Below are 27,563 nucleotides of genomic sequence, written 5' to 3'. Positions count from 1 at the left end.
TGGTGCAGCAATAAAGCTGCTAGCACCTTTCCAAAGCTAACCAGGGTCCGTATGGTTTTAAATTGAATGGGTAAATGTCTGTGCATAACCTTTACATGGGTTATTTAACCTCAGCTCTGATTATTTATTTTTTTAACTCATTACATGTTTTTAAAAGGTGTCGCGGCAACTAAAATTGTCTTCTTTGACTTTCTAACAGTCCATGAATATCTTAGCCTCTGTTTTGTTGCTGTATGCCAAAGAGGAAGAAGCATTTTGGTTGCTCGTCGCTGTGTGCGAGAGGATGCTTCCAGATTACTTTAATCACCGGGTGATAGGTGAGTCTCCTGTTCGCTTCTTACTCTCTTTACTGATTCCTAGGGAAATAAAACAGTCAACACGCTGTATATCGGGGCTTGGGAAACGTTGGTTCTCTAGGTGTTGTTGGACTCCAGTCCCCATAGCCAGTGCTTCGGGATAATTGGAGATTTTGTCCAGCAACGAAACCTGGACAGGTTCCCAACCCCTCCTGTTGATTTTCTATTAATTCAATTTGGTGACATAAACTCTGCTCTATATTAAACGCTTTCCTCTCTTGAAGTTTTTGTATGGGCATTGGATTCCTTATATTGAACAGTATAAAAAACGGCTCCATGGCTTATTTTTCATAGTTGAGATTAGGTTGCGTATTGTATGTGTAGCGGAGGGAAATACCGTGCTCTATTTTAATTGCATCAATCCCCTGTTGCCACTTTCTTTTGACAGTCATTTCAGGTAGTACTTACATTTTATTGCACTTTTTATACTGAAGTGTTAAGTTCTGCCATATTATTATTTCATAGATGCTCCCCAAAGGGTGTTACAGATGCTTTCCCCAACCTCTCTTTTAAAAAGCTTTGAAACAATTCAATAACTCATGAGGAGGAATGAGGCTTGAATCCATAAAATAATTGTATTAAATTATAAAGCTAAAAGAATTATTTATTTCAACCTTGGCTGACGTTATCTGCCGTGATTTCCAGGTGCTCAGGTGGATCAGTCTATATTTGAAGAGCTAATCAAGGAGCGGCTGCCTGAACTGGCTGAACATATGAAAGACCTTTCCACACTGGCTTCCGTTTCCCTGTCGTGGTTCCTCACTCTCTTTCTCAGTATCATGCCCCTAGAAAGTGCTGTTAATGTTGTCGACTGTTTCTTCTTTGATGGGATCAAAGCCATTTTCCAGTTTGGCTTGGCTATCCTTGAAGCCAATGCTGTAGAACTGTGCAACAGCAAAGATGATGGTCATGCCTTGATGATTCTGAGCAGGTATTGTTCTGACTACTATGTTTCAGAGCTGCAACACTAACACTGCTGCCTTTTTAAAATAAATAAATAAATGTTTATTTAACAGTAATAAAATGATACAGAGAAACTTGTTCCGAACATTTAATGACAACGCTTGCCTCCCCACTATGCTTTTTAGTAGCTGTTTTCACAGAAAAGAACCACATATTCCAGAAACTTGATAAGTCGTTGCTACTTTTAATTTCTTCCCTAAAGCAAAAAAATTGCAGTTCTTGGTTTCATAAAGGCATATGATCACCTGGGAACAGCTTCTAGGCAGAGAACAAGCCTGATCTGGTTCAATAAGGTGCTTATTTAAAAAATGAGAAGTGAAATCTAGGACTGCTTTACACTGAGTGTAATAGAGTTCATTAACAAAAAGTGGATTTAAATGTTTTTTCTTTATTTATTTCAGGTTCTTAGATCATGTTAAGAATGAGGAAAGCCCTTTGCCCCTAATTGGCAACCAGCATGCCTTTTTCAGTGATGATATAGAGCCCTGTCCTACAACAGAAATAGCAGACCTAATTCGGGATTCTTATGAGGTAACAGTGAAATGGTAGTTGGAAACTCACTAAGTGTTTATATATCAGTTTTATGTTAACTTGAGTCAAAATACAGATAGCACAACTGTGGTGAATATGGTACATGTTCCGGTTTAAACATACTGACTATATTATATATTTAAAAATGTACACTGAGATGCAGGCTGAAGCAAAAATCGATTCTTGCATTTTAGAAATTTGGAGACCATTCTGTGGAGCAGATTGAGCACATGCGCTACAAACACAGGATCCGTGTTCTGCAAAGCCACGAAGAAACCACTAAACAGAACGTGGTGAGAATGCTCAAAAGTTAGAATGTTTCATTTATTTTAAAATTGTGCTAGGCACATGCCATAGGCAGGGTTTTCTACAGTGCTCATAGATTGAAACATATGAAAATCTACCTAACGATTAATTTTGATTTTTAAAAGGAGCAAAATGTGACACCAAAAAATACAGAGCTCTTCAGTATTGTGAATGGCACAATCCATATGAAATGTCTCTGCTTTAAAGCTGCGGAAGGAGAGGAGTTAAGCCACTTGAGATTTGTTATTTCTGTTTCTTTCTTTTTTTAAAATAATATTTATTACTTTTACAACAATTTAAACACAAAAGAAAAAACAAAGAAAAAATACATTGTAATACAAAAACACTACATAAAAATTAACAGAACAAAACAAAAACACTTTAAAAACACATCAAAAAAAAGAAAAAGAGAAAAAAGAAAAAACTTCCAATATCTTATCTTTCTTTCCCATATTTCCACGGCCTCCTCACACCTCCCTTTTTGTATTCCTCTTCTGTTAATTATTTCAGCAATTCCTTACCATCTTCCCCTGTTTTCTCTCCTATAATTATCTTAACACCTTTTAACCTCCTTTAATGCTCTATTAATCTATTTATACTTAATTCCTTATAACATTTCTATTGAAGCCATATAATTTCATTCCAACATTCTTCTAACATTCATTAATTTTACAATATTTCTATAAATAGTCTTTAAACTTTTCCCAGTCTTCTTCCACCGACTCTTCTCCCTGGTCTCTGATCTTGCCAGTCTTTTCTGCCAATTCCGTCTAGTCCATCAACTTCATCTGCCATTATCCAACACTTCAGTGCTTTTAAAAGACAGCTATTCTCTCAGCCAGCAAAGAGCAGATGATTCACCCCAAAGTTTAGGTGTCTGGCAGGGCATGTCCACCTCCTTCTTTAGCATCCGTCAATATCTTAAGTTTTACTCGAGGCTTCCTGCCCTGCCAAACCAATCCAGGAACATCCCTCTGCCACCTCTTGAAACAATCCCTCCCATCCAAAACTTGCACTTTTTGACACAAAAGCAACATCCCTGGCAACACAGCAACCCTCATCCCCACCACAACAGCTCGGCCCAACCATAACAACTTCAAATTTGTCCATATTTCCCAATCCCCCTTCTCTTCAATCCAACGTCCTTCATGGTTACTCTTAGGTAAATTCACATTTTTGGCGGTCCTACTGACCCCCAAAAATCTCTCTTTCTCAGCCGATGTTGATCCTGTCTCCTCCTGAAGCTCTGTCAAACTTTCTAGTTCTGGTGGGGTTCTGATCCTCAAATTCATCTGTTTTTTTTTAAGCTCCATCATAGCAAATGTCAGCTTATATTCGTCAAGTTGCTTTTGAATGTATGGGGCTCTCTCACACTCCAATTGTGTTGTTTTACATTCAGCAGCAAAGGTTTTCTCCCTGACCTCATCCGCAATTTGCCGTATTAAAGTAGATTCCTGTATCAATTTCTGGGTGGTTTCTGTGTTGGTGTTCACCTTTTGTCCCAGATTATTTAAACATTCTACAATTAAATCAATTTTATTATTTGCAGCATCCGCTTTCACATTCATCACTTCTGTTTTCTTGTGAAGCTGTTCCAGCGAGTCATTTATTTTCAATAATGCGACCACTAAGGCCTCTTCTGTTGACATTTCATCTGTTCTTTCCTTTCCATTCGCCATAACACTTAAAAGATTCAAGGTCAATCCCAGAGTCACATAGTTTTAATCTTGCAGCTGGAAACTCCCCTAGCCCAGCTCTTATAAAGTAACCAATTTCAGAAACTTCCACTAGGGGGAAACAGTTTCTATTTATAACAGTCAAAAATGTCACCTTTAAGCGCAACTCGTACAATCCAAAGTTAGTTTCAGTTTTCAGTTACTTTATTACTCCTTTTTAGAAGCAGCCGAAAACAGTAGAAACAATATACCTCTCTTATTCTGTTAGCTGTCAAGGAACATTCTAAGTGCTGTCAATGGACATTCCAAAACATCCGCCCACTAGCAGCCCATTTCCAGGGTCAGAGCGGCAGTATTTCAACTCTCTTTACTCTCTCCTGCAGGCATACTCAGTCCACAGCTTCCCCCCCTCTTCTCCTGCCTCCAAGGGGGATTTTATACTCTTTACCGATGGAACTTTAATCTTTTACAAAAGGCTTTCCAAGACTTCAGCTTACTGACTCCTTGCCTCAATCTATTTACAAATAGGGAAGGCGGACTTCCTGTTTTGAACCTCCCTGTTTCGATGCCAAATTAAACGTTTAAAATCTGATTCTCCCGTATCAGCTCTACTCACGGGTAATTACTTTGGAGTCAAATTGTCCACAGGAAAAAGTCAGTGCTCTCCGACAACAGCTATGCGGCTTCGCTCCGTGGAAGAAGCAGGCGATTTGAAGCACCGCGCCACTCACCCCACGTCGCTCCGGGTCCCCGAAATAGGGTTCCCCCGTGAGTAGGGGAGGTGCAGAAGGTGCCCGCCGAATCCCACGTTCACAGGCTTCTCCCGCCTGTGATTTTTACGGGTCTCCACCTTCGCCGCGGCGGTACAGACCCAAATTCCCACGGGGCAAGTTCCTCCCGATCAGAGGAACTCCACCATTGCCGGAGGCACCAACCCGAAAGTCTGCTATTTGTTATTTCTGTTTCTTGTCCAAATGGGAAAGTGCTTCTCTGCCTCACAAATAGGGCAAGGGGACAGAATCTTGGCAGGTGAACGTGGTAGCTCTGGTTGTGGGCAAATTAGTCCAGCAAGCGGCAGACACCTTGCCGTAAACTGAAAGGGCTAGGGATCTCGGCACTGGAGTACAGCAATAGATTATCTCTCATTCCCTGTTTTTCTGCCATGTAGGAGAAAGTTGTTGATACTTAGTGTTGGGTGGGCAAGAGATAGACAGGAGATGACTTGATAAAACAGGTGTCAGGGTTACGATTCTAAAACAATACAAGAAGGTAACACACAAGAAAGGTGGAATACCTAAGCATTCCAGATTTTAACTATACTAAGTTGCTGTGAGAAGTGATATTGCCAGCAGCTATGCCAGGTTACCACTAGGCTCACTCCTGTTTCCTCTTAAGCTTAGAGTTGTCATCCCGGATGTCTCCATCGCTCCTGAAGACTTGGAAGAACTGTATGGCTTATTTAAGGTATGCAAAACACTTAAAAAATGCATGTACCCAGAAAAGAAAGGTTATATCCTGTGTTAGCCATATTTGGGTCTATCTATAGGTCTATATCTAAGCTTATGGACAGAAATCTTAGAAATCAACCAGACAATCCTGTCTTGCTTACTATTAGTTTTGCTATTTCCTTTTTATCCTTGGTAGCTTTTTCAAGGATGTAAAAAGTGTGTGTGTGTGTGTGTGTGTGTGTGTGTAGAACCTGCATGCTTTCAGATGTTGTTGGACCCCAAACCCCCATGGTCAATTGTCAGGGATGATAGCTCAACAGCAACTGGTGGGTCAGATTCCCTGCTCCTGTTCTAAACTGCTCCTTTTCCCTATCAATGTCTTTTTTTAAAAAAAGGTATAGGGTAAGTTGGATGGAGGACACAGGCCCAGAGTGCCATATGCAGCCCTCCTCTGCCCAGCTTTAGCGACTTTCAGCAGGCCATAGCCTGCTCTGCCCCCTTCTTGGCTGCTTTTGTGTGGCTGGAATGTGTTCTAGGGTGGTGAAAATGTCTCCTGCTTGGCTGGATTGCGAGGGGTGCATGTAGAAAACATACTGGAATGTAGTTACTGTGCAAAGGCAAGAGCCATATTCAGGAGTGCTTGCAGGTTCATTGTTTCACGTCTAGATTTTGTAATTGTATCTGGGTCTTTCCCCCTCCAATGTTTCATTATTTTTTAAAAATTCTCCTTAGAAAGAACATCTAATGAGCTGCTACTGGGAATGGAATAGTGCAGTTGTAATTCAGCGCCACAATCCAAGCAGACCTTATGCAGAGCAATACAGAATTGACTCTCGGCAGCTCACTAACCTGTATAAACTTGTTTCACCCTGGACATGTGGTGAACATACTGAAGTTCTAGCAGAAAGGACATTCCGGCTTTTGGATGAAAACATGGACCATCTCATTGAATTCAAAGCTTTCGCTGGCTGCTTAGGTAAATACATCTCTAAAGATGCAACAGCCATTGGGAACTTATCAGAAGAGGGTGTGCAGGTGTACACCAGTCAGGATGACAGAATATAATGTGGTGTGCGTGTTCCTGGTAATTTGTCTCTTTTTAGGATACTTCCAGGTCACAAAACTTTTTGTGACACCCTTGCAATGGGTCCTGAGATTTTATGCTGTTGTGTACAAAGAAACAGTGGAAGCTTCAAATATGCTTTTCCACAGGACTTACATTAATTTAACAGTCCCTTTTTAATCCCTTAGTGCTTGTGGAAGCATTAAAATCTTAGCCTGGCCAAAGGATAGGAAATAGCTTCTCTTACAGGTGGCTTAGATTCATTTTTAAAATCTGCAAGTGTTTTGTTTTTCAGCATGAGGCCTTATTTCTGTCTGAAAGTCTTGGGGACAATAGGCATTCTTAATCAAGTGCCTTCCAGCCCACAGTTCAGTTATATGACTTTTGATATTTACACAAGGGTCAAGCGTGTAGATTAGGTTCTAAACCAAATTGTCTGCAGATACTATGATGGTTTCTCACATAGTTTTATTCCTTCGTGCTTCAAGTGTGAAGGTCAAGCCTCTGATACACTTTCTTCCTCACACAGATATTATGTACAATGGAGAAATGAATGAAAAGATAAAACTGTTGTACAAGCTGCACATTCCTCCTGGTAAGAATCTTACAGGATCCCCCTCCCTTTTCGTACTGCTTGGATCATCCTTTTTTGTTATATTATGGAAATCCAGTGTGTTTAAAGTGCAGTTGTATACGTAGTGACTCAGCTTTTATCCTGCAGTTTCTTCCTGAAGCACCACTTGCCCTCCCTTTATATGAGCCAGTAACATTCCTCCTCTAGCAGGCCGTTCATGGTGGGTCCAAAATGTTTGTATGAAGTTGGCATGAGCACTGAGGCCTTTGAGCCTCTCCCTCAGACCTAGGGGCCACAAGTGAAAACAAGGGAAAATGTAGGAACCCACAAGGAACTGTTAGGCCTAAAATTAACATTTTGTGATCATCAATGGTCTTTTTTGTAGCCCTCACAGAAAAAGACAGGGACAGCCAATCACCACTGAAGAATCCTTTGTTGTCAACTACAAGGCCGCTAGTAATTGGAAAATCAAATGGTAAGTGATCTGGTTTGCAAATGGGTATCTGCTTCCCCCTACCCTGCCCCAACTTAGCATATGCAATTCATTGCCTGTGTTAATGACCACCACCTTGGATTTTTTAAAGGGCTTAAAACAAAAGCAAACTGTCAGTGACCGATGGCTATATCCTACACATATCTGCAGGTTCAGAGGCAGTAAGCCACTGAGCTTGCTCTTAGAGAACCTATTTCCCCCACGTCCTGTATTTGAGCTTCACAAGAGGAATCTGGCTGGCCACTGTAGGAAACAGGATGTTAGACTAGACTGGTCCGATTCACCAGAGCTCCTAAATTTATTTTATTTACATTTTCCTTCCTCCTTTGTTGAAATGAATTGTAATGTCATTTATATCCTGCTTTCCAGGTGACACCATAGATTATCAGAAACAATTGAAGCAGATGCTGAAGGACTTAGCCAAAGAAAAAGATGCCAAGGCTGAAAAAGAGCTACCAAAAATGTGCCAGGTAAGACATGAGGTGTTAAGATGCAGTTCTCAGGGTTCTGACAACGTAAGCATCTATCGGTCTGCCTAAGCCACTTCTGCATTTGGTCACCTATATTTGTGTGTGGAGTAAACATGTAATGTTAGCTTCTTGCAACTCATTATACTCATGAAAATGCTCAATGTTCAAGGGAAGTTGGCTTATTTAGACAAAATCTATGTTCAGGGATGGGAAACCTGTTGACAAACATCCGGCAGTGGTTGGGTGTGTGTGGAGACAGAGGTTCTTCTCTCCCACTGGCCAGTTAAAACTAGATGCCACCATATCAAAACTGGAACCAACTGCAGTAATGCAGGCTGCTCCCTGACCCAACATAGAGCGAGAATGGATGTCTGAAGAGAAGCCTTTCCTTGGAGGCTTGCACACTCTGGTCCTAGTGCAGTCCAATTTGATTCCACAGAAACCTACGCATCTAGGCTTCCCTTCTTCCACTGTCCCATGTTCAATTTTGGCAGATACACAATGTCACCCCCCCCCCAGCTGTATAGCCCTCCTTCGCTTTAACATATTAAGTGGGCTAACGAAGTATCTTTTTGGGGCTGCGGATAAATTAAATCACTTCTGTTGCCTTCCCATTTTATGTATGTCCAATTGATAGGCAGGTCCTTTTGGACCTAGAATAGGGCAGAATGGGAGCAGGGCATGCCAGGAATGGAACCCCACACAAAATGGTTGCTGCCTGTATAAGAAATGTCTTAGCTAGACTTGTGAGGATTCCTGAAAAGTGCCAATCATTGTGTTTGCCATGTATCTTGGAGCACTCTGCATAGCATTAGCAATGGAGTTTACTCTGGGAGTTACCACTGTGTGCCTGTTTCAACAGTTACTCCCAGAAACATTAAACAGGGATTTCTGAGGATGTGACATTCTAGTACTTGCTCCATCTTGGTTCCCAACAAACTGCTAGGGAACTGATTAACAGTTAAACTGCCTGTTTGTGAACCATATAAGCAAAGTTTGTGTAATTGCTTTTGAGGATTATAAATGTGCATGTTAATTCCTTTCCCTTGCAGGCAGGCAGGTATTAGTTATCTATTATAGTCTTTCCATTTTTAAGGCTGCAGGCAACGAACAAAAAAATGCATGTCATGTTTTTCAGCGAGAGTTCATCCAGTTCTGCAAGACCTTGTACAGCATGTTTCATGAAGACCCAGAGGAGAACGAGTTGTATCAAGCCATTGCCACAGTGACTACTTTGTTACTCCAGATTGGAGAAGTGGGTCAGAGAAGCAGCAGTTCAGGCTCAGACGACTTTACTGAGGACTTCCAGACTGAGGCATCTACCTCTGATCAAGATGTGGTTTTTACTGACACTGTGAAGACCCCAAAGAATGCAGAGTCTTTACCAATAGCTGATGGGGATTGGATTGTTTCATTTGAACACATCTTGGCTTCACTATTAACTGAACAGTCACTCGTCAACTTCTTTGAAAAATCCTTAGACCTCAAATTAAAACTGGAGAATGCAAGGGTAGCTCAATGTACCTTCAAAACAAATGGCACCAGCCAATCATCACGAGGCGAGACCGAACCTTTAAGTGTACCATAGCAAATCTCCCAGGCAGTTCATGTTACACCAAAGCGCATCTTGCAACATTAAGTTTTTTGGACTATTTTGATACATTTTCATTTGAAGAGCTTTAAAACCAAAACACATTTAATGTGGTTTTGACATTTGTTTTCTTGAATGTAATTTAGGAAGAAAAGGCCATCTTCCCTTTGAATACTGCTGCAGATGTGTTAATATTTCAAAGACAAAAAGCTGAACTCCTGGTTTGAAAGTGTCGTCTGACTACCGACTGCAGGTTTTATGTACAGTTGCCTTTTTTGCACTAATACCGAATACTTGTTTCAATGCTGGTAATTGAAACCATTAATATATATTAATATATACAAATCAAGACATCAAGGTTTGTATGTCTTGCTGAATGTTCAGTGTACATGGACTGTGCTTTCATGTCTCTGTGTGTGCACATTTCAATAAAAATGCCTTTGTAACTTTTGCTTTTCAAATAGCACCTTCACCTTCAAAATGAATCTGCAGTCATTCACTCTTCCACATTTCCATATTGCTGTCTTAAAATTGATCTGTTGCTCCTGGACCATCAAAGGAATATCAGTGCTGGCTGCGGCCGACAGGAGTTGCAGTCAACAGAAGACCAAAGATTTAATTTCAAGAAATATTTAGCCAGTCAGTTTGGGAGCCAAAGCAACCTGAATCGCCTCATAACTACACTTTAAAAAAGACTTGAGTAAAGTAATGTCATAACATTTTTATTGTAATGAAAGATTAGTTTTCATCCACATTAACAGTCTGTAAGCCTGTAAAAAAGGAGGAAGCTGCGTTAGTTAAAGTTGAATACACAATCCATATTCAGCATGCATTAATTTTAGATTATAGTGTGGAATGGGAAAGGAAGGCAATTTCCCTTCCTGCAGGTTCCCAAAAGTCCAGAGGTCCTTAACTCTCTGGAGATTTTGAGAGAGGAAATGCTACAAATTGCCTCCCCTCCCTGTTCTGCAGATAGATACTGTTCACCAGGGTAGGGACAACAAATGGTGACCAGCCACACACAAAATATCTCTGACATTGTGAGAAATACAGTCCAGGGCAGCAACCCTCGTTATTCTACAATCGGGGGGGAGGGGGGGGACTTACTTTTGAAAGTGGTAACTGGCACATATGTGACCAGTGTATACAGTTTATTAGGCGAATCCTCATCTTCATTGCGTTTTCTGGATAAACGCACACGGATACGGTAAGGAACATTCCTATAAAAAGGGTGAAAGTATGATTGTGATACAATTAAATCATGGGTGTGTGTGTTTGCATATTTCAACACCAACATTTCCACTCCACCTATTTCCAGTTCTGCAATCCTAACATTTAATAATTTTCCCTTCAAGGCTGTTCTTCATGTCCAAGGGGCAAGGAAAAGCCATTTTAGCCATTTTTTATTTTTATAAGTTAACACGATTTATAAGCATCATGAAAAAGAACTTGACTATTGGTCATGCTGGCTGAAGATGCTAGCTGGAGTGCAGCAGCATCTGGAAGGCACCACTGTGGCTACCCCTGGATCAGACCTACTCTTGTAACACATCCTGTTAGCCCAGAAGCAGTGTATTCTAAAAGCAGCATTAGTTCCATAATCCATTTAAGAATGAAGATTGCTCCAGTGTGAAGCAATTCTCCAGGAAAATACAGAATGCTCAGCCTAGATAACATACATAGAACCACAGTTCAAATACTAGATGTTTCTTCAAGGGATTTGAGAACCATAACATTATTCTCATTAATTATAGTACTATGATACCAGCCTTTTATTTCAGTTTAGGCCTGGTACCAATAGATGGATAGAAACCCCATGCATGACAGAGAAGGGTAATAATTCTCTCTTCTGTACTCAGCATAGAAATGCAGCTGCCAATCCACCCAGTAACTTGTCATACATCACAATGCCAAAGTGGATATTAAATAGAAATAGAAGCAGTGCCTAGATGTATCTGAACCACCACTAAAATGACTGGCAAATGGTACGTTTTTGAAATATTGCACCAATATACAGTGTAATGTCTTAACACCATATCCTAAGCACATGTGTACTAGTGCAGTAACATTAGAGTGTCCCACTGTACTAACAAAAAGTTTTGTCACGATACCTTACTCCTTTTGCCCAGACAGCCTTGTTCAAGCGGGTGTCAATGCGTACATCAGGAGTCCCCATCTCCTTCATTGCAAATTTACGGATCTCCTTGAGAGCACGAGGAGCCCGCTTCTTGAAGCCCCTGAGAATACAGAAAATATCCAGTAGGCGAAATGAAAAAACCAACAAACACTACTCCTAAACCTCAGGAACCCCTGTTTGTGCCTAGACTTCAGCATCTGAATAGCATACCCTAGGGATGAGAAGCCTCAGGGAACAGGGGCCAAATGTGGCCATCCAAGCCTCTCTATGGACTCAGGACTCTCCTCAAGCCATACTCCCCTATCTTTCTTGCTCCTCAGGTGCTTTCGCCTGACTAGAAATGAGTCTTAACCCTGTGGGATGAGCAGGGTGGATGTGTGCACATATACAACAGCCTGAGTTTTGTGTGGCTGGAATGTTCCCTGCCCTTCAAAGGCAAGTTGCATCTCTTGCTCTGCCCACTTCTGGCTTTGGTCTCTCCACTATCAGCATGCAGCTCCTAGAAGGAAACGGGGTCCCTTGTGAAGAAAATTCCTCATCCGCACCCCCAGTATATAAAACCTGCATAAAGCCACTAGTTACCAAGATGGGCTGGTGGAGAAAGCTAGGCTTTTTTCTTTTTTATGCTATTTATTACTTTTTAGGAAAAGGCCTAGAAGTAATTTGAGGAGGTTCAGCTATAATAATTGGGCTTACAAAGGCAAAATTTGAGTTTCTGATGAATCATAAATTTTAGAATCTCCTTATTTGCCTTCTAATACCCAGCTCATTCTGGGCCTGCTGTAGGGAAGATTTTTCAGAAAAGTCAAAGCTAAGAACTGACTTCTGCAAAAATTTTGCTTTTCCACACTCCATTAACTATACTTCAAACACAAAGTAAGCCAGCTCAGCCAGAGAGATGAGATGAAAGCACAGAAAGATTCAATCAGCTTCACCACAACTCATGGATGTACAGAAATTAAGCTACTGTTTTTTCCTGTTCAGATTTGTGACTAGAGCGTGAACTCCAAATACCTCCCATTATAAACAGGAAGAACGCTAAACCTGTTCCATTGTACATCAACAGTACACCCAAGAGACTATTTCCCCCCTCAATCATAGTGCCAACATTACACAAGTTACCCAATGTCTCTTGAATTTAACAGTGACCTTGCATCCTAAACCCAAAGCCAGGATACCAGTGAGTTTAATTACAATAGCAGTGTCAACATATTTATGTTATTTAGCCAAGCATTTGCAACGCCTCATTATAAGCATTTACTAATTGGTTCAAGCTCTTTTCTACCAGGCTTTTTACTTGTCTGCCCGTCCCCAATCACACATCTTGGAACACTGAAGGGAGGCCCAAACCACCCACCCACAGAGTGGTACCTCTAGTTACAAACTTAATTCATTCCGGAGGGCCGTTCTTAACCTGAAACTGTTCTTAACTAGAGGCATGCTTTCGCTAATGGGGCCTCTTGCTGCTGCTGCGCAGTTAGCACACGATTTCCGTTCTCATCCTGGGACAAAGTTCTCAACTCGAGGTAACTTTTCAAGGTTAGCAGAGTTTGTAACCTGAGGTACCAGTGTGTGTGTGTGTATAGGTTTTGCTGTTTTTCAGCAAATAAGTATTCATATTTATTTTCACAATCAAATGCTTTCTTTAAAACCTGTGAATACAATTCCTGTAAACTATAATATTAGGCAACTATTTCTAACTCAAATCAGTACACTTTTGGTTGTTTTAACTTAAAATCTGGTACAGCTAAATTTTCCTTTGCACATGAATATAAAAGGGCCTTAAGGACCACCTGTAACCCTTTTGGCTTACAACAGAACCTGAGATATTCTGTAGTACAACTGATTCTTTACAAGGCAACAATCAGTATGGTACTTCTAAGCTTTTAACTCAGCTTTTAACTCCAAAGTAATGTTTGATGATACAGTCGCTTGGACCAATTTCTGCACTGAGTAACAGTGTAACACATTTTCAAAAAATGAAAGAACAAAAAATAAGGACTGCCACTTACACGCCATGGATCCGTTTGTGAATGTTTATAGTATATTCCCGAGTAACCACCTCATTGATGGCTGATCGTCCTTTCTTCTTTTCACCACCTTTCTTTGCAGGAGCCATCTGCACATGTCAAAACACAAAAAGCCTTGTTTTACACAGCACAATATGACATACTATCATCATCATTGTTTCTTAAATAGTAGCTCCACAAAGCAATGATAAGAGCAAAAATGACAGAAACAGACACCTGCCAAATGCAGAGGCTCTGAGTTCAGCATTTCCTCCTTCTGGAATAGATGGCCTAGATTTTAGGCCATCCAGTATGTAAAGCCACAATTTTAGTTGTTGACTAAAATTCTAAAAAGACTTTGAAAAGCCTGGTCGCAGTCTCTCCTTGTGTTCTCTGACATGCTATTAATATTTAGACACCAGGCAAATACATTATTATTCTTCCAGGCCTCTGGCTAATTGAACACTCCACGGCCTTTAAAACTGTTGGGGAATTATTGTTTTCAATTGTTACTGTTATATATTTTTATGTTTCTATATTGTTAACCGCCCTGTGATCCTAATCATATAAAGGAGTCCCTCTCATCCATGACTCTTGTCTCTGACCATTCATGTGCAAGAACACAGTACCTGCACAGGTAACAAATACCTCACAGAAGTGAAACCAGCTCTGCTAATACCTACCATTTATCTGCAATGCTTGTAGCATGTCAAAGCACTTCACACAGGCTATCCCATTAATGCTAACATAAACTTTGTGAGCCAGGTGCATATTATCATATTTCAACTGTGGGAGGATTCAGAAATAGTGGCTTACCTTAGCATGGCTCACACTTTTCACCATCACTGCGCAAATCCCCTAAAGCTTCCAGTTTATTAATGCCAGTGTCTTACTTTCTACCAGCCTCCTGTCATGTTGAGAGTCCACAGTTGCTAAAATTACTTTACTACACAACAAGCAGCTGACTCTGCTGAATCTCAGAAATGTTTTTTTTAAACAGGAGAACAGCCCTGTCAGATCATGCCAATAGCCCATCTAGTACAATATCCTGTTCTGACTAGATGTCTGTGGAAAATCTGCAATCAGGATCTGAGCATCTAATGTGGACATTAAGAAAAAAAACAGAAAAAGGCAGATATACTTTCAAAGTTGTGCCACAATCTGAAAGTACGCTTGCAACTCCAGCATTGTGAATGGAAAGATTCTTCCTTTGCGCGATCTACTCCCTGCCTTTGCTCTCCTCTATATGCTCTAGTTCCACTAACAGAAGGAAAGTGCCAACAAGATTAGAGTTGCAATAGTGTGATTTAGGGACAAAATCACCCCCCCCCCCAAAAAAGGGAAAAGCACAACCAGTAATCCAAGAACGCTGAGTGTCAGCTAGAATGCCAAGATGAGCTCTGCTGGATCAGGCCAAAGGCCCATATAGATCAACATGCTGCTCTCATAGTGGCCAAGCAGGTGGTTTATGTGAAGACCACAAACAGAATCAGAGTGTAATAGCTGTTACAGCTGTAGCACTTTGGGGGGGGGGACGGGACATAAAACGTGTGTGTGTGTGTATATATATATATATATATGTGTCTGTATATACATACATACATACATATATACATACATACATAGACACAGAGAATTTATAGCACAGCAGCAACTTTATCTTATGCCACACAACAGTCTTGGAGTAGAAAGCCCGGTTTGAGCTCCTTACACCTTGAGTTTTGTGAAGGGAGGCCCGACTCAAACTCTGCCAGAAGATACAAACTAATATTCTGTTGAAGACCCCCCCTTTGTAAGAATATAGTACTGCAAGTTGTAAAAATACAGCACTGAAACATGATTCAGCGACATACGCACAACATGCAAACGGTACCAAACTATTGCTTCCTCACACAAAATGTTAATTAACACTAAAGACGAAAACTCCTGTCCCCAATTTTCACTAATATGAATGGAATTGCCGGATTTTGTTTCAGTTGGCTTTTGAGGCTGCAAACACACGTCCCCATGTCCTTTACGACACGCGTGCTCAAAGAACAGTCCTTCTAGACAGCTTCACTTCCCTCCAAGTCCTGTGTCTTTAGTCCTCATTGCCTTTTCAGGTAATATCAGGCCTAGGCCAGGCTGGAACCACGGCGGCATCGGCGGGGGGGGGGCGGAATCTCAATCCCGCCAGGCGAGACTTCAAGGCCAGGCCCAGAAATACCCGTCCCCCGATACTCCTCCTCGCCCCAGCCAGCCACCCAACCCGGGCTCTCGCCATTGCGAGGCCCACAGAAGCGGATGGCTTCGGATAACAAGAACCGCTCCCAAAGCAGCTACTTACCCTGCTCAGGACCAGACCAGAAAGGAAGGCGCGGGGGCTTATGGGAGCAAACCAAGGAACCCGGAACAGCCATAGAGACGGCGAAGGGAAATACGAGGAGCGCTTCCGGGTCAGGAATCACCAGTTGCTAGGCGGCGCTCCCAGAGGGGAATAGCGGCGGGAGGTTGGGCCGTCTCTATGGCGGGCACGTTGGAGGAGGAGCTAGTGACTATTTAAAAAGTGGTTTCCCCTCCCCGCCCGCGCCCCTTTTCCTTAGAGGTGGCAGCTGCTTAATGGAGACTTAATGGTTTGGTGGCGGCGGTGATGCAAAATCATAAAGGATCTCTACTGCCTGTGATAAATGTGATTTTAAAAACTACGGCGCTTTTTTTGTTTTGCGTGATTACTGTGGTTATCATGAACACCCCCAAATTGCAAACTAGGGCAGAGAGCGACTCAAGCCAACTTTGCAGTGTATGCAATTGCAGTCGGCTGCCGTTATACCCACACTGCGGTCCAATATTTTGGTGTGTGTGCATTTTTGTGGTGCAATCAGGTACCTATGGGAATCCCATACCAAGATATGAGCGGAACAGGCCCCCAACTCCTGTTTTTATACTGTAAAGCCCAATCACTGATATTCAGAGGCATACACTGGAGGAATCATCGTGATCTAACCTTTAAAAGCTGCCCTAGTGGTTGTGCCTTGTGAAGAACCAAGTTTGGTCTGTCCTGAATCTCCCGTCTTTAAAATCATAGACACACTGATTCTGGTTTCATGACAGAGGATGGAAACACCTGCTTATCCTGTCTCCACACCAGTATCCCATATCCCAGTCCACTTTCTTTTCCGACTCGTGTAACAGCGGTTAGGCAGCTTCCTTGCAATTGGATTGGCAATCCAGTATATTGCCAATCTCCTCTTTACTGAAGTCAGGACTGAAAAATGGGACTCTGATTTCAGAACAGTTATGCATCTGGGACTCTCCCCCACATGCTTGTCAGCTGTAGCCTGGGCTGAAATCGTTCCCTTCAAATTATGTCTGCATGTATGCTTCTAAGTAAACCAGGGGTGGCTAAAGGGTAGTCCTCCAAATGTTGATGGACTCACAATTTGCATCCGCTCCAGTCAGCATTGTCAATAGCCAAGAATTGTGCGAGTTGTAGTCCAGCAAGATTTGGAAGACCACAGGTAATTAGTCACCCCACTAGAAGGTAGTAGAACCCAAAAGGCTTACTTTTTAAAGGTACACTTATGCCCCCTCTCTAACCTCACACACAACTTGGGAATCTTTGCTCTTATTAAGCATGTTTGGAGCTGCAGCCAAGATCTCTGGAAGCAAGAACAATCCTACATCAGAAATTGGCTCTGACCTCAATACATTTGTTTGACTTTTAGATGTTTTGAGACTTTGTTATCAAGGTTCCAGTGTGTGATAACTGCTTTTCAGCCCTATAAAAAGCTTGTTTGAGAGGGAGCCAAATTCTAGATTAAAGGTGTAGACATCAACTCTTCATCCTTTGCTGGGGACAATTGCTTGTTATTCCTAGAGGATTGTTTAAAGCAGGAATACAATTCTTCCCTCCCAGGTGTGTGCCTGCAGTCATATTTTTCTCAAGGGACTGATAGAAACAGAAATGAACATCCAAATTGTGATGCTCCTCCAGACCCTATCAACCTGGTTTGAAATGGCATGCACAATCTCTACACTGCGCAAACCTTTGTTCTGCGTTGCGTTGGGGCCAGTGAGTTTGTTACAACCTAGCTGGAAAGGCTGTGATCAGGCAATGCAATTCAAAATAATCTATAAAGGTAAAGGTAAAGGGACCCCTGCCCATTAGTGCTTTCGAACTGCTAGGTTGGCAGGAGCAGGGACCAAGCAACAGGAGCTCATCCCGTCGCGGGGTTTCGAACCACTGACCTTCTGATCGGCAAGTCCTAGGCTCTGTGGTTTAACCCACAGCGCCACCTGCATCCCTATACCTATACTATAACTATACTTACCTATACTAAGCGGCAAAACTGATTGATCCACCAGCCCCAACAAAGCATAAACTAGTAAAAGTAACTAAATATATGGTAACTAAATTTTTACAAAAGAGTGTTTTACTGCAGAATGCATTGCATACAGCCTCCTGTACCATTTGCAGTAGCCAGAGGTGTAGTAAAATTCTCACTGCATGGGAAGAGGTATGGAAAAAAGTGGTATGTAAATAAAAATAAATGGGTAAAGGACCCCTGGATGGTTAAAAGTCCAGTCAAAGGCAACTATGGGGTGCGGCGCTCATCTCACTTCAGGCCTAGGGACCTGGTGTTTGTCCACAGACAACTTTCTGGGTCATGTGACCAGCATGACTTAAACCGCTTCTGGAGCAATGGAACACTGTGACTGAAGCCAGAGTGCCCGGAAATGCCGTTTGCCTTCCTGCCACAGCGATACCTATTTACCTACTTGCACTGGTGTGCTTTTGGACTACTAGGTTGACAGAAGATGAGGCAGAGCAACAGGAGCTCACCCCCATCAAGTGGATTTGAACAGGGGACCTTCCGACTGGCAGTGGTTTAGACCACAGCGCCAGCCACATCCCATAGCGGTATGTATGCTGCAGTATGTTCCCCGTAGTAACAAGATACTTCTACCCACCAAACACCATACTACATGCTCAATACTTCATAAATTGTTGCATTAATAAGCACTGCAACAAACCCTACCCATCAATTATCAACATGTCAACACTGTAAAACAATGAAAAATGAAAAGGGTTAGCAAAAAGCCCACATCAGGTTAGTCATTTGTTTCATATAAGCCTGGTGCAAAGGGTGCTGTATTAACAGCTCTCTGCAGGCACCCGTATGTCCAAGCTAAAGGCCTGAAGCTATACTTCTATATTTCAGTTTGTTTTTTACAAACTATTAATTCTTAAAAAAGCATGGAGAGAAAAAACGCTTTTCACTTGTGAAATGAGCTGGTCTTTCATAAACAAAATAATGTTCACATAATCCCATATAATTTTATTTTATATAGAAATAGGTCAAGGTTGGGGTTTTGTTTTGTTTACAACAACTTTTTTTATACGCTACTTATTGAATAATTACATAAAATCTTTTTTTAGAAACATCAACATAAAGCATACAAAAGTGCAACGCTTTGGAGGAAAAGTCAAACCTAAACGTAAGTAATGAAAGATATGTAATATAGTTGCAGCATTTTTCCACTTAATGGGCTGTAACACAGTGCATATTCTTCAGGTGTTTGTTCTATGAACAGTTGTGAGGGGACTGCTCAGTTAGTAGAAAAGATTCTCTTCAAAGTGTTTAAAGAGCATGACTAGTACATTGGAATAATAGCTGCATGATTGTGCTTCGGTTCACTGTTTACAATTGTAGTTCACTAAGTAAATAGGAAAATGTCCAGTGTAATTTCTTTGAAACATTAGAAATAGCAAGAGGGAGAGGTAACAAGTTAATACTTTCAGGTTATGAGTCCAACGTCTATAAACTGCAGGGTGCTTTTTATTTAAATAAAGGACAACATGTTCTCTCTCTCACTGGAAGTGCTTATCTGGCCACCAGAACAAACTTTTATTCACCGAAAGTGCTAGGTTATGCCTTTTGTGCAGTTGTGCAAAATAATAATAATATTAATAAAAATAATCTCTCATTCTCTCAATAGATTTTCTCTGAACCAGTGCTTTTCATATTCAAAAGATCAAAATAGTGAAGGCCAAGTAACTCATATCCCCCCCCCCTTTTTTTTTGGAATAGCCAGAATACTTTCTGGTCAAAATAGTCAGAAGAATCGTCTACCAACACATACCAGTTTGCACATGATGGTATGTATTAGTATTAATATACATAATGTAGTCACAAAATAGTGCAAACATCTGCAAAATAATTCCCGTTCCTTTCCTATTGCACTATCCACCAAGGTCTGTGCTTGGCAATCTCTTTACATCACAAAACTCTGAAATGAACACATATGCAAATACTGGCTTCCCTCCTGCCCAGCCAGCCACCATTCAATAAAGCTAAATGTGTACTGATTGTTACAGCAGATTCTACTGCAGATGTTGTTCCATGTTTGAGGATTCAGGCAAACCGACAGTCCTCCTGGAAGCAGGTTCTGGCTGCTGTTGCTGTGACTGCATATGATGGTACTCTACGCTTTCTTCCTGTCGAGGGTAGGAAGGCAAGAGCAAAGAATCTGCCTGCTCACTGTGCAAAGGGCCTGCAGACTCTACCTATATGTGAAACAAAATTGGATGCCATCAAATAATGGTTTAGCAGATCAAAAACAGTAGTTCTGTTAATTAATTAATAATAATAATAATAATAATAATAATAATTTATTTGTACCCCACCCATCTGCCACTCTGGGCAGCTTCCAGGATATATAAAAACACAGTAAAAAACATCTTCCCTATATAGGGCTGCCTTCAGATGTTTCCTAAATGTTTCATAATTACTTATCTCCTTAACATCTGATGGGAGGGCATTCCACAGGGTGGGCGCCACTACTGAGATGTGCCCTCTGCTTACATGGAAAAACTTTGCTACGGAACTGTTGCTGTTCGACTAGGATCAATAGTTTGCAGAACACTTAAAATGTGGTTAGCTAAGTCAATGAATGAAGCTTGGCACCATTTATCCCAAGGATTGCAAGGTTGGCGGCCCTTGTATATTTTTTGGATTTTATATTGTTAGAAAAAAACAATTCTTGGGAAATGGCAATGGTCAAGTGGTGTGTGTGTGTCTGTGTGAGAAAGAGTGAATGTGATTGGCCCCTTTGTATATTCCCCCCCCCTTGTACTGCAGAATGCTCCCTGTTGTCATGAGCAACAGCACTCATATGTTTGTGGAACATCAGTATTGTGTGATCTCCGCAATCAGGACCAGGAGAACATAGATGACTTCCTGTAGCAAATAAAAGGTAGTCTGTGGAGGGAGGATGGGAAACAGCAATGACTGTACTCTCTCTAGTTTTGCGCCATGCCATGCCTCCATGGCTGCCATGTTGTGTTATACTGCACTCCCATAGCAGTTGTTGTGTGCCAGGGAGGCAGTGGAAGACAGGAGTGCCTGGCGTGCTCTGGTCCATGGGGTCACGAAGAGTCGGACACGACTAAACGACTAAACAACAACAACCACTGGTATGAAAAAGTTGGTGGCCCTTGATTTATGTGAACGAGAACTTTTTGATAAGCTCTAGTTGTCAGAAATTTAGTCAATCACAAAATGCAAGTGGATTTCCCCTACTCATTTCATCCAATAATTGGGCTTCCTTTTCTGTCCTCCATTGGCAATGCTCATTAATTCCACTTTCTCTTTCAATGGTTTCATCACAATCATGTTTGTCATGGGCACATATGAAAATACTTGCAGCACAATCCTAGGTATGTTTATTCAGAAATATGTCCCACTAAGTTCAATGGGGCTTAACTTAATTCATAGTAAAAAAAATTAGGACTGTAGTATTCAAATTTGTTATATAAAGTGCCTTTGGCTGATGGCCTCTTACTGTCAAGAACCTTCTGTTGTGGGCGTGTTTTGTATTCCTATAGTGGGTATATTTGGGCTTGTGCAATTATTTATTTATTCATTTATACCCCGCCTTTCCCCCCTATGGGACTCCATTTTATCTTATTGCCACACTTCATGCTTAACATTTTAGTGGGAGGAATGATGGCTGTTTGTTTTTTAAAAGGGAAGTTACTGGCTATAAAGCCAAAAGCAGTCAATGACAATACAATAATTATTCAGGGAGCTTTTGTGTTGCAAAAGGAAAAAACAAAAGGAACAAGGAAATTAGCAGGATCCATAAAACAAAAGGAAACACACCAGACACTCACATTGTGCTGAAGTTAGATTTAGAACCTGGTGTCCCAATGCAAAGTTTCCAGCAGAATCAAATGTGTCTGCTCCAGATCACATATTGACGTGCATAAAATGTGAGCAGATGTTTCCAATACACAGAAGCCACAATCTCCTGAAACCTCACTTCCTCAGTGAGATTCCAAATGAGGAGCACAGTCAATTGGGAATTGTATCCAGAGCAGAGGATATCATTGACTGGGAGTTTGAGTTCCTCCATCATATTTAAAAGGCACATAGAATTATATAAACTTTTATATATACCGTATTTTTCGCCCCATAGGGCGCACCGGCCCATAAGGCGCACCTAGTTTTTTTGGGGGGAAATAAAGAAAAAATATATATTTCCCCCCCAAGGCACGAGAACAGGCTGCTCTCCGCAAGCCGGGGGAGCCCTCCCGCGGCTTGCGCAGAGCTACCCGAAGCCCCGGCACGATTGCTCAGCGTGCCGGGCTTCGGGATAAGAGGCAGCACTGCACAAGCCGGGGGAGCCCGACGGGAACTCCCGCGGGCTCCCAAGGCTTGCGGATAGCTTCCTGAAGCCTGGAAAGCAAGAGGGGTCGGTGTGCACTAAGTCACTAAGAGTTTTGTATAGTGATTATTGGTTACGAGACTCCATTTGTCAGAGTTCAGTGGTCTAGGTTTAGCACCTGCTCTGTGTGCAGATGATCCCTGCCATCTGAAATCTTGGAGAGTTGCAGAATATACTGAGCGAGATGGACCAATAGTCTAACCGAAGGCAGCTAGATTCCTGTGCTCCTATTCCTGCCTATGGTTACTTTATTTGGGAATATGAGACCTAACATTAGACTGCAACAGAGACAACTATGGACTAATTTACAGAGGATATTTAAAGATATAAAGAAAACAAAATGGTTGACACTGTGGACTCCGTTCATATGATATTAGAACTGCACTACACCCCCAAAAATGTACATCTAGAAGTGCTAGCTGTCACTTGAGAACATTAATAAATCAGTTGGACATCTGATATAAATAACAACTGAAGAAATATTTTAGTTGTTTATGTACTTCCTGCATTTTCATTGTGAGTTCTTGTATTATTATTTTTTTAGCATTCCTAATAAAAAAGGGTTTATAAACAACCATGTCATATTTCTTCTGCCATTCTTAAAATAATGTGAGGGTCTTTATTACTTTATGAATAACTACACAATTTAATTAAAAAAAATAAAAACAAAAAACCCTGTATGCCGCCCCTTCAGCTGAAAAAAATACTTTCAGGGCGGCTTACCCATTTAGGTACTGTCAGTTCTGTTGCAGCCCACCTGAATGTAGCCTTGCTGCCGGTGCTGATGCATAGGTTGCAAAGTTGAAGGCTGAGATGGCTGTGCTGTAGAGAACCCAGGGGGCAACACTGCTTGTCCCATCAGCACTATAGCTGTACTGCTTCCAGAGGTTTGCTCTTCCAAACTTTGGAACGCTTGTAGGCTTTGAAAGTATCTATTCAAAGAAACAGTCCTAAGTTTTTCAGCCAAGAATTTGCGACTAAAACACTGGTGTCATACTGCAATGTATTATGGACAATGGTTGGGAGAAATAGCAGGTGCTGCTGCTGACTCGGGGACTATGCAGATATGCCGATTGTTGGGAGATGCACTGAAAAAGCCAGGCACATTCATTACTACACATAACTCCTGGGCATATATATTGTGCATACCTAGTGGCATCTTGGAAGTGGAGAAGGCTGACCTGGAGTGGGGCAGTGTGGGAAAAGGAAGAAGCTGATCAGAGGGTGATGCAACTAAGCATTTTTGTTTTAGTTGCTGCTACTGGGGTAGCCATGGGACGCGGGTAGCGCTGTGGGTTAAACCACAGAGCCTAGGACTTGCCGATCAGAAGGTCAGCGGTTCGAATCCCCGCAACGGAGTGAGCTCCTGTTGCTCGGTCCCTGCTCCTGCCAACCTAGCAGTTTGAAAGCACATCAAAGTGCAAGTAGATAAATAGGTACCGCTCTGGCAGGAAGGTAAATGGCATTTCCGTGCGCTGCTCTGGTTCGCCAGAAGCGGCTTAGTCATTCTGGCCACATGGCCCGGAAGCTGTATGCCGGCTCCCTCGGCCAATAAAGCGAGATGAGCGCCGCAACCCGAGTCAGTCACGACTGGACCTAATGGTCAGGGGTCACTTTACCTTTTTACTGGGGTAGCCCAGAGGGTTGAAAATATGTGGACACATCTTTAGAAATGGTGAGTTTGTGGATTAAAAGCAAAGAACCAGCCATAGGAGGTATATTAGAAATTTCTGATACAATATCAGCAAGATAATGTTCCAAGTAGCAGGCTCCAGATTTCCTTGATTGCAACACTTTCACCAAACCTGGTCCCTTTCATTCTCCAGTTGGCATGACAACCCCAGTACATGATGGCAGGGCATTTTTCCAGCCAGAACTCGTTGGAACTCTGTTCCGGTACCTCTCAGGTAGGCGCCATTGCCATTCTAAGAGAACAAGGGTGCTGTTCATGGTGAGTTCTGGCACCTCTTTTTCTAGAAAAATAGCATTGCATGATGCATGAGAGAAACAATGTACTGGGGCAACTGGGATCTGAAAAACCGTGCAATTGCGGGAGCTTGGCAGCGGGGCAGATAAGATACGGCAGGACAACATCTGGACTTTCAAAATATGCAGCCACCCTTAATTCCATCTCTGACATAGACTGCTTAACCCAAGTACTACCTCTGCACGAGTTGCCGTTCTACCACCTCCATCTAAGTGGCATTTCTCAGTATAGTTTCAAACTTTTCCTTCCTACCCCTGCCCCCAGTAACATGCTACATACTTAGCTTCGTGTCCAGTCACATCAACATCTGTTGTCTGCCTCGCATGGCAGGAACCAGGCATCATTGGCTGAATAGGCTGACTGAGTAACAGTCTAGGAAACAGGAAATTAAATAATGTCAGTGAAGAATGACACTAACCTGCAGATACTGAAAGGGTCGGAAGGATTTTTCCCATGTGAGGTAGTTGCATGCTCAGAAGTCAATAGAGTTAAATCTGCAGTAGGCTCAGGGATAGAGTGTAATTAGTCGTAGTAAAAAAAGGGTAGCTCAGGATTTATTATCAAATGTGGCCATTCTTATACAGTGGTACCTCTAGATGCGAACGTGATCCGTTCCGTAGCCCCGTTCACATCCTGAAACAAATGCAACCTGCGCCTGCGGGTTGCGATTCGCCGCTTCCGCACATGCGCGTGATGGCATTTTGACTGCGCATGCGCGAGCGGCGAAACCCAGAAGTAACGCACTCCGTTACTTCCGGGTCGCCGTGGAGCGTAATCTGAAAACGCTCAACCTGAAGCACATTTAACTCGAGGTATGACCGTACAAGGAGTTTCATTCTTCTTAGGAGTGGATCTACATATTGTGGTTGGTAAACAAAGATCGCTGAAATTCCCTGTGGCAAATTATCTGCCACAGTGTTTGACTGTAACGTTTTCATGCTCTCAACCTGTGATGTGGCGGATGTTCCTGCCTCAAGTAACAGCCATCTTCTATGACAGTCCTGCATTCTGATGAAATCTAGTGAGCATTGGGCTATCAGATTTTTAAGTTGGCTATTAGAGCTTCCATTCAGTTTGCCAGTCCAGAACATAAAGTAGGCTTTATATGCTTTCTTCTGCCCTAGGTAGTTTGAAACGGCAGCTAACTGCATGATGCAGTTAGTGTGGAGATGTAAGGTCCTCTCTCTCCCCCCCCCCCCCAATTCACATTATGTTTCCTACAGGGACATGTTTTCTATTTCAAGCTACTTATTGTTCCTTGTATTTTCTTTCCAGTCATCAGTTAAAAAACTTTTTCAAAACAGAACAAAGAAGTAAACAGTATCTTTTCTTTCTCTTTTTAAGGCAAATGCATAGTGCTAACATCATTTAGAAAAAACAACAACCCACAAGTCTGTATCTGAAGAAGTGTGCATGCAGACGAAAGCTCATACCAATAACTAACTTAGTTGGTCTCTAAGGTGTTACTGGAAGGAAATTTTTAATTTTTTAAATTTTATTTTATTTATTTTGTTTTGTTTCGACTATGGCAGACCAACATGGCTACCTACCTGTAACCCACAAGTCTGTTTGTTCCATCCCCATTCTGATACTGTTTTTAATATTCAATTTTTCATTTCTGTAACCCAACCCTGGAACCCTGTGGTATATGATAGGTATGAAATTGAATAAACAATAATAGCACCACGTTCCTCTTTTTTACTTTCAAACTTACTAATAATCTAGTGCTGTAACTTGATAAAATGGAGTATTTTCTTAATGTTCAAAGTGCAGTATTTACCTGTTATATAGTAATAAACTAAACACTCAAATTTAAATAGTGCCATTGTAAAAAATAGTATTTAATTCTTCAACTTTTTTTTTTAAAAAGTAGGTTACTTCAATTATTTTACCTCAGTTGTCGATCATTACTGAAATCTGGAGTGCTCTGCTGGTGGCTGTTATCCTGTAGAATGGCATCAGGTGGAGCTCTGCTCAAAGACTGTGGGAGCACAGAGGCATTGCTAAACTGTGAGGTTAAGCTTCTGGAAGATTGACAGCTATCCTGCATTACTTGTGAGGCTCTTGCTGATTTCTGACCCTAGAACAGTTAAAAAGAACAGCACCCACAGAAACAATAACCAAAAGCTTTGGGTATATTGTAAAAACACATAGAATTAAGTTGTGAATATTTTTTTGCCAAATTACCAGATCCAAATTTAGTTCATTCCATCCTCTCATAAAGGTGTAATTATGTAAAGTGACCGATAAGTAGGGAAATAAATTCATATTCATTGAATGTAGGTCTGGTAATTTACCCTTTTAAAAGACACCCCCCCCCCCGAATGGTGATTATGGATAGCTAGAACAAACACACCGATTCACACAAACCTTAGTGGAAAGAGCGAAAGGGCAGGCAATATTGCCGTAATACCTAAAGGCAAACAAGAACTACAGTACAGGAAATGCTGTAAGAACTAAATGAAGAATCAAAAGAGGTAGGATTGAAGATGAACCTAAGACTTAAAGTAATGTTTAAAGAAGAGAACATTTTTTCCACAAAAAGATTGCTGTAAGACCACTGCAGGTCTGCTTACCTGGTTTGACAACACATTTTCTTCTCCTAACATTTGATGGTCTGTTGCTTGAGGAGCCGCCATCTGCTCCTGGAGACAAGGCCTCGGCACAACTTGCTGCTGAGACTCAACCGCTGGCTTCTCCTGAGGTTCTGGCTGCGGCATGCCGCTGAAATTCAGAGATGCTGTTGGCTGCTGTAAAAACATCTGGAAGAGAAAGGTGGTTACTTTTTCGATTTCCTTGTTAGGCAAATCAATGGAAGAAATACATTCACAGTTCCAATTTCAAGTTGTCGTAACTTAACGCTTATAAATGTGTATCGTTAGGGAGCTCAACTTGATCCAGGCCTCAGTTGCTGAAAATGCTTTTACTGCTAGAAGACTGTGTGAAGTTGCTTGTGAGTACACAGAAAGTCCATTTCCCACACAATTGCATAAGCACAGCCACCTGTCACACATCTGGGGCTGTCCGAGAAGTTTCTACAGGGAAAGTTGCATGTCACCTCTTTCCAAATCAAGCATTGGATAAGAATTGCTCAAATATTACATGTGCAATGCACCTTAAACCAGCTGTGGAAGGACTGACACTGTTTAGAAAACCAAATCCACTATTCGGGAACAGAATACATTTGTCATCCTATTCACTCAGAAACCTCTGACATACATAATTCTTGCAAATACTTTCTGACATACAT

The 27,563-nt window shown here is 41.7% G+C and overlaps 3 protein-coding genes across 7 annotated transcripts in view; 1 reads left to right on the top strand and 2 right to left on the bottom strand.

Annotated features, from left to right (window-relative positions):
- The window catches only part of TBC1D8 (TBC1 domain family member 8), a 48,879-nt gene extending 38,958 nt beyond the window's left edge, over nucleotides 1-9,921 (top strand). For both annotated transcript variants that reach the window (XM_082218571.1, XM_082218570.1), the window contains exons 11-20: nucleotides 200-317; nucleotides 1,002-1,287; nucleotides 1,721-1,850; nucleotides 2,045-2,143; nucleotides 5,228-5,296; nucleotides 6,013-6,256; nucleotides 6,873-6,938; nucleotides 7,303-7,392; nucleotides 7,780-7,880; nucleotides 9,019-9,921. In XM_082218571.1, the coding sequence (XP_082074697.1) occupies nucleotides 200-317; nucleotides 1,002-1,287; nucleotides 1,721-1,850; nucleotides 2,045-2,143; nucleotides 5,228-5,296; nucleotides 6,013-6,256; nucleotides 6,873-6,938; nucleotides 7,303-7,392; nucleotides 7,780-7,880; nucleotides 9,019-9,468 (1,653 nt within the window). In that variant the 3' untranslated portion in view covers nucleotides 9,469-9,921. The remainder of the gene's footprint in view (nucleotides 1-199; nucleotides 318-1,001; nucleotides 1,288-1,720; nucleotides 1,851-2,044; nucleotides 2,144-5,227; nucleotides 5,297-6,012; nucleotides 6,257-6,872; nucleotides 6,939-7,302; nucleotides 7,393-7,779; nucleotides 7,881-9,018) is intronic.
- Nucleotides 9,922-10,172: 251 nt separating this feature from the next.
- RPL31 (ribosomal protein L31) lies at nucleotides 10,173-16,078 on the bottom strand. The gene is made up of 5 exons (XM_082218914.1): nucleotides 15,944-16,078; nucleotides 13,621-13,727; nucleotides 11,583-11,708; nucleotides 10,579-10,691; nucleotides 10,173-10,241 (listed from the first exon to the last, which is right to left on the bottom strand). The coding sequence occupies exons 2-5, from the start codon at nucleotides 13,725-13,727 to the stop codon at nucleotides 10,210-10,212; spliced, it is 378 nt and encodes a 125-aa protein (XP_082075040.1). The 5' UTR covers nucleotides 15,944-16,078; the 3' UTR covers nucleotides 10,173-10,209.
- A 2,831-nt stretch (nucleotides 16,079-18,909) lies between these two features.
- Nucleotides 18,910-27,563, bottom strand: part of NPAS2 (neuronal PAS domain protein 2) — a 103,846-nt gene continuing 95,192 nt past the window's right edge. For 3 of the 4 annotated variants that reach the window (XM_082218606.1, XM_082218607.1, XM_082218605.1), the window contains 5 exons: nucleotides 26,890-27,075; nucleotides 26,206-26,393; nucleotides 24,593-24,685; nucleotides 23,050-23,258; nucleotides 20,026-20,164 (listed from right to left, as the gene is read on the bottom strand). In XM_082218606.1, the coding sequence (XP_082074732.1) occupies nucleotides 23,054-23,258; nucleotides 24,593-24,685; nucleotides 26,206-26,393; nucleotides 26,890-27,075 (672 nt within the window). In that variant the 3' untranslated portion in view covers nucleotides 20,026-20,164; nucleotides 23,050-23,053. Of the gene's footprint in view, nucleotides 20,165-23,049; nucleotides 23,259-24,592; nucleotides 24,686-26,205; nucleotides 26,394-26,889; nucleotides 27,076-27,563 lie in introns of all 4 variants that reach the window. The other variant, XM_082218608.1, reaches the window with a different exon arrangement.

This window comes from Podarcis vaucheri (genome assembly GCF_965113315.1).
Source record: "Podarcis vaucheri genome assembly, chromosome: 4".
In the NCBI taxonomy this organism is placed as follows: domain Eukaryota; kingdom Metazoa; phylum Chordata; class Lepidosauria; order Squamata; family Lacertidae; genus Podarcis; species Podarcis vaucheri.
This window is presented reverse-complemented; position numbering and strand designations above follow the sequence as displayed.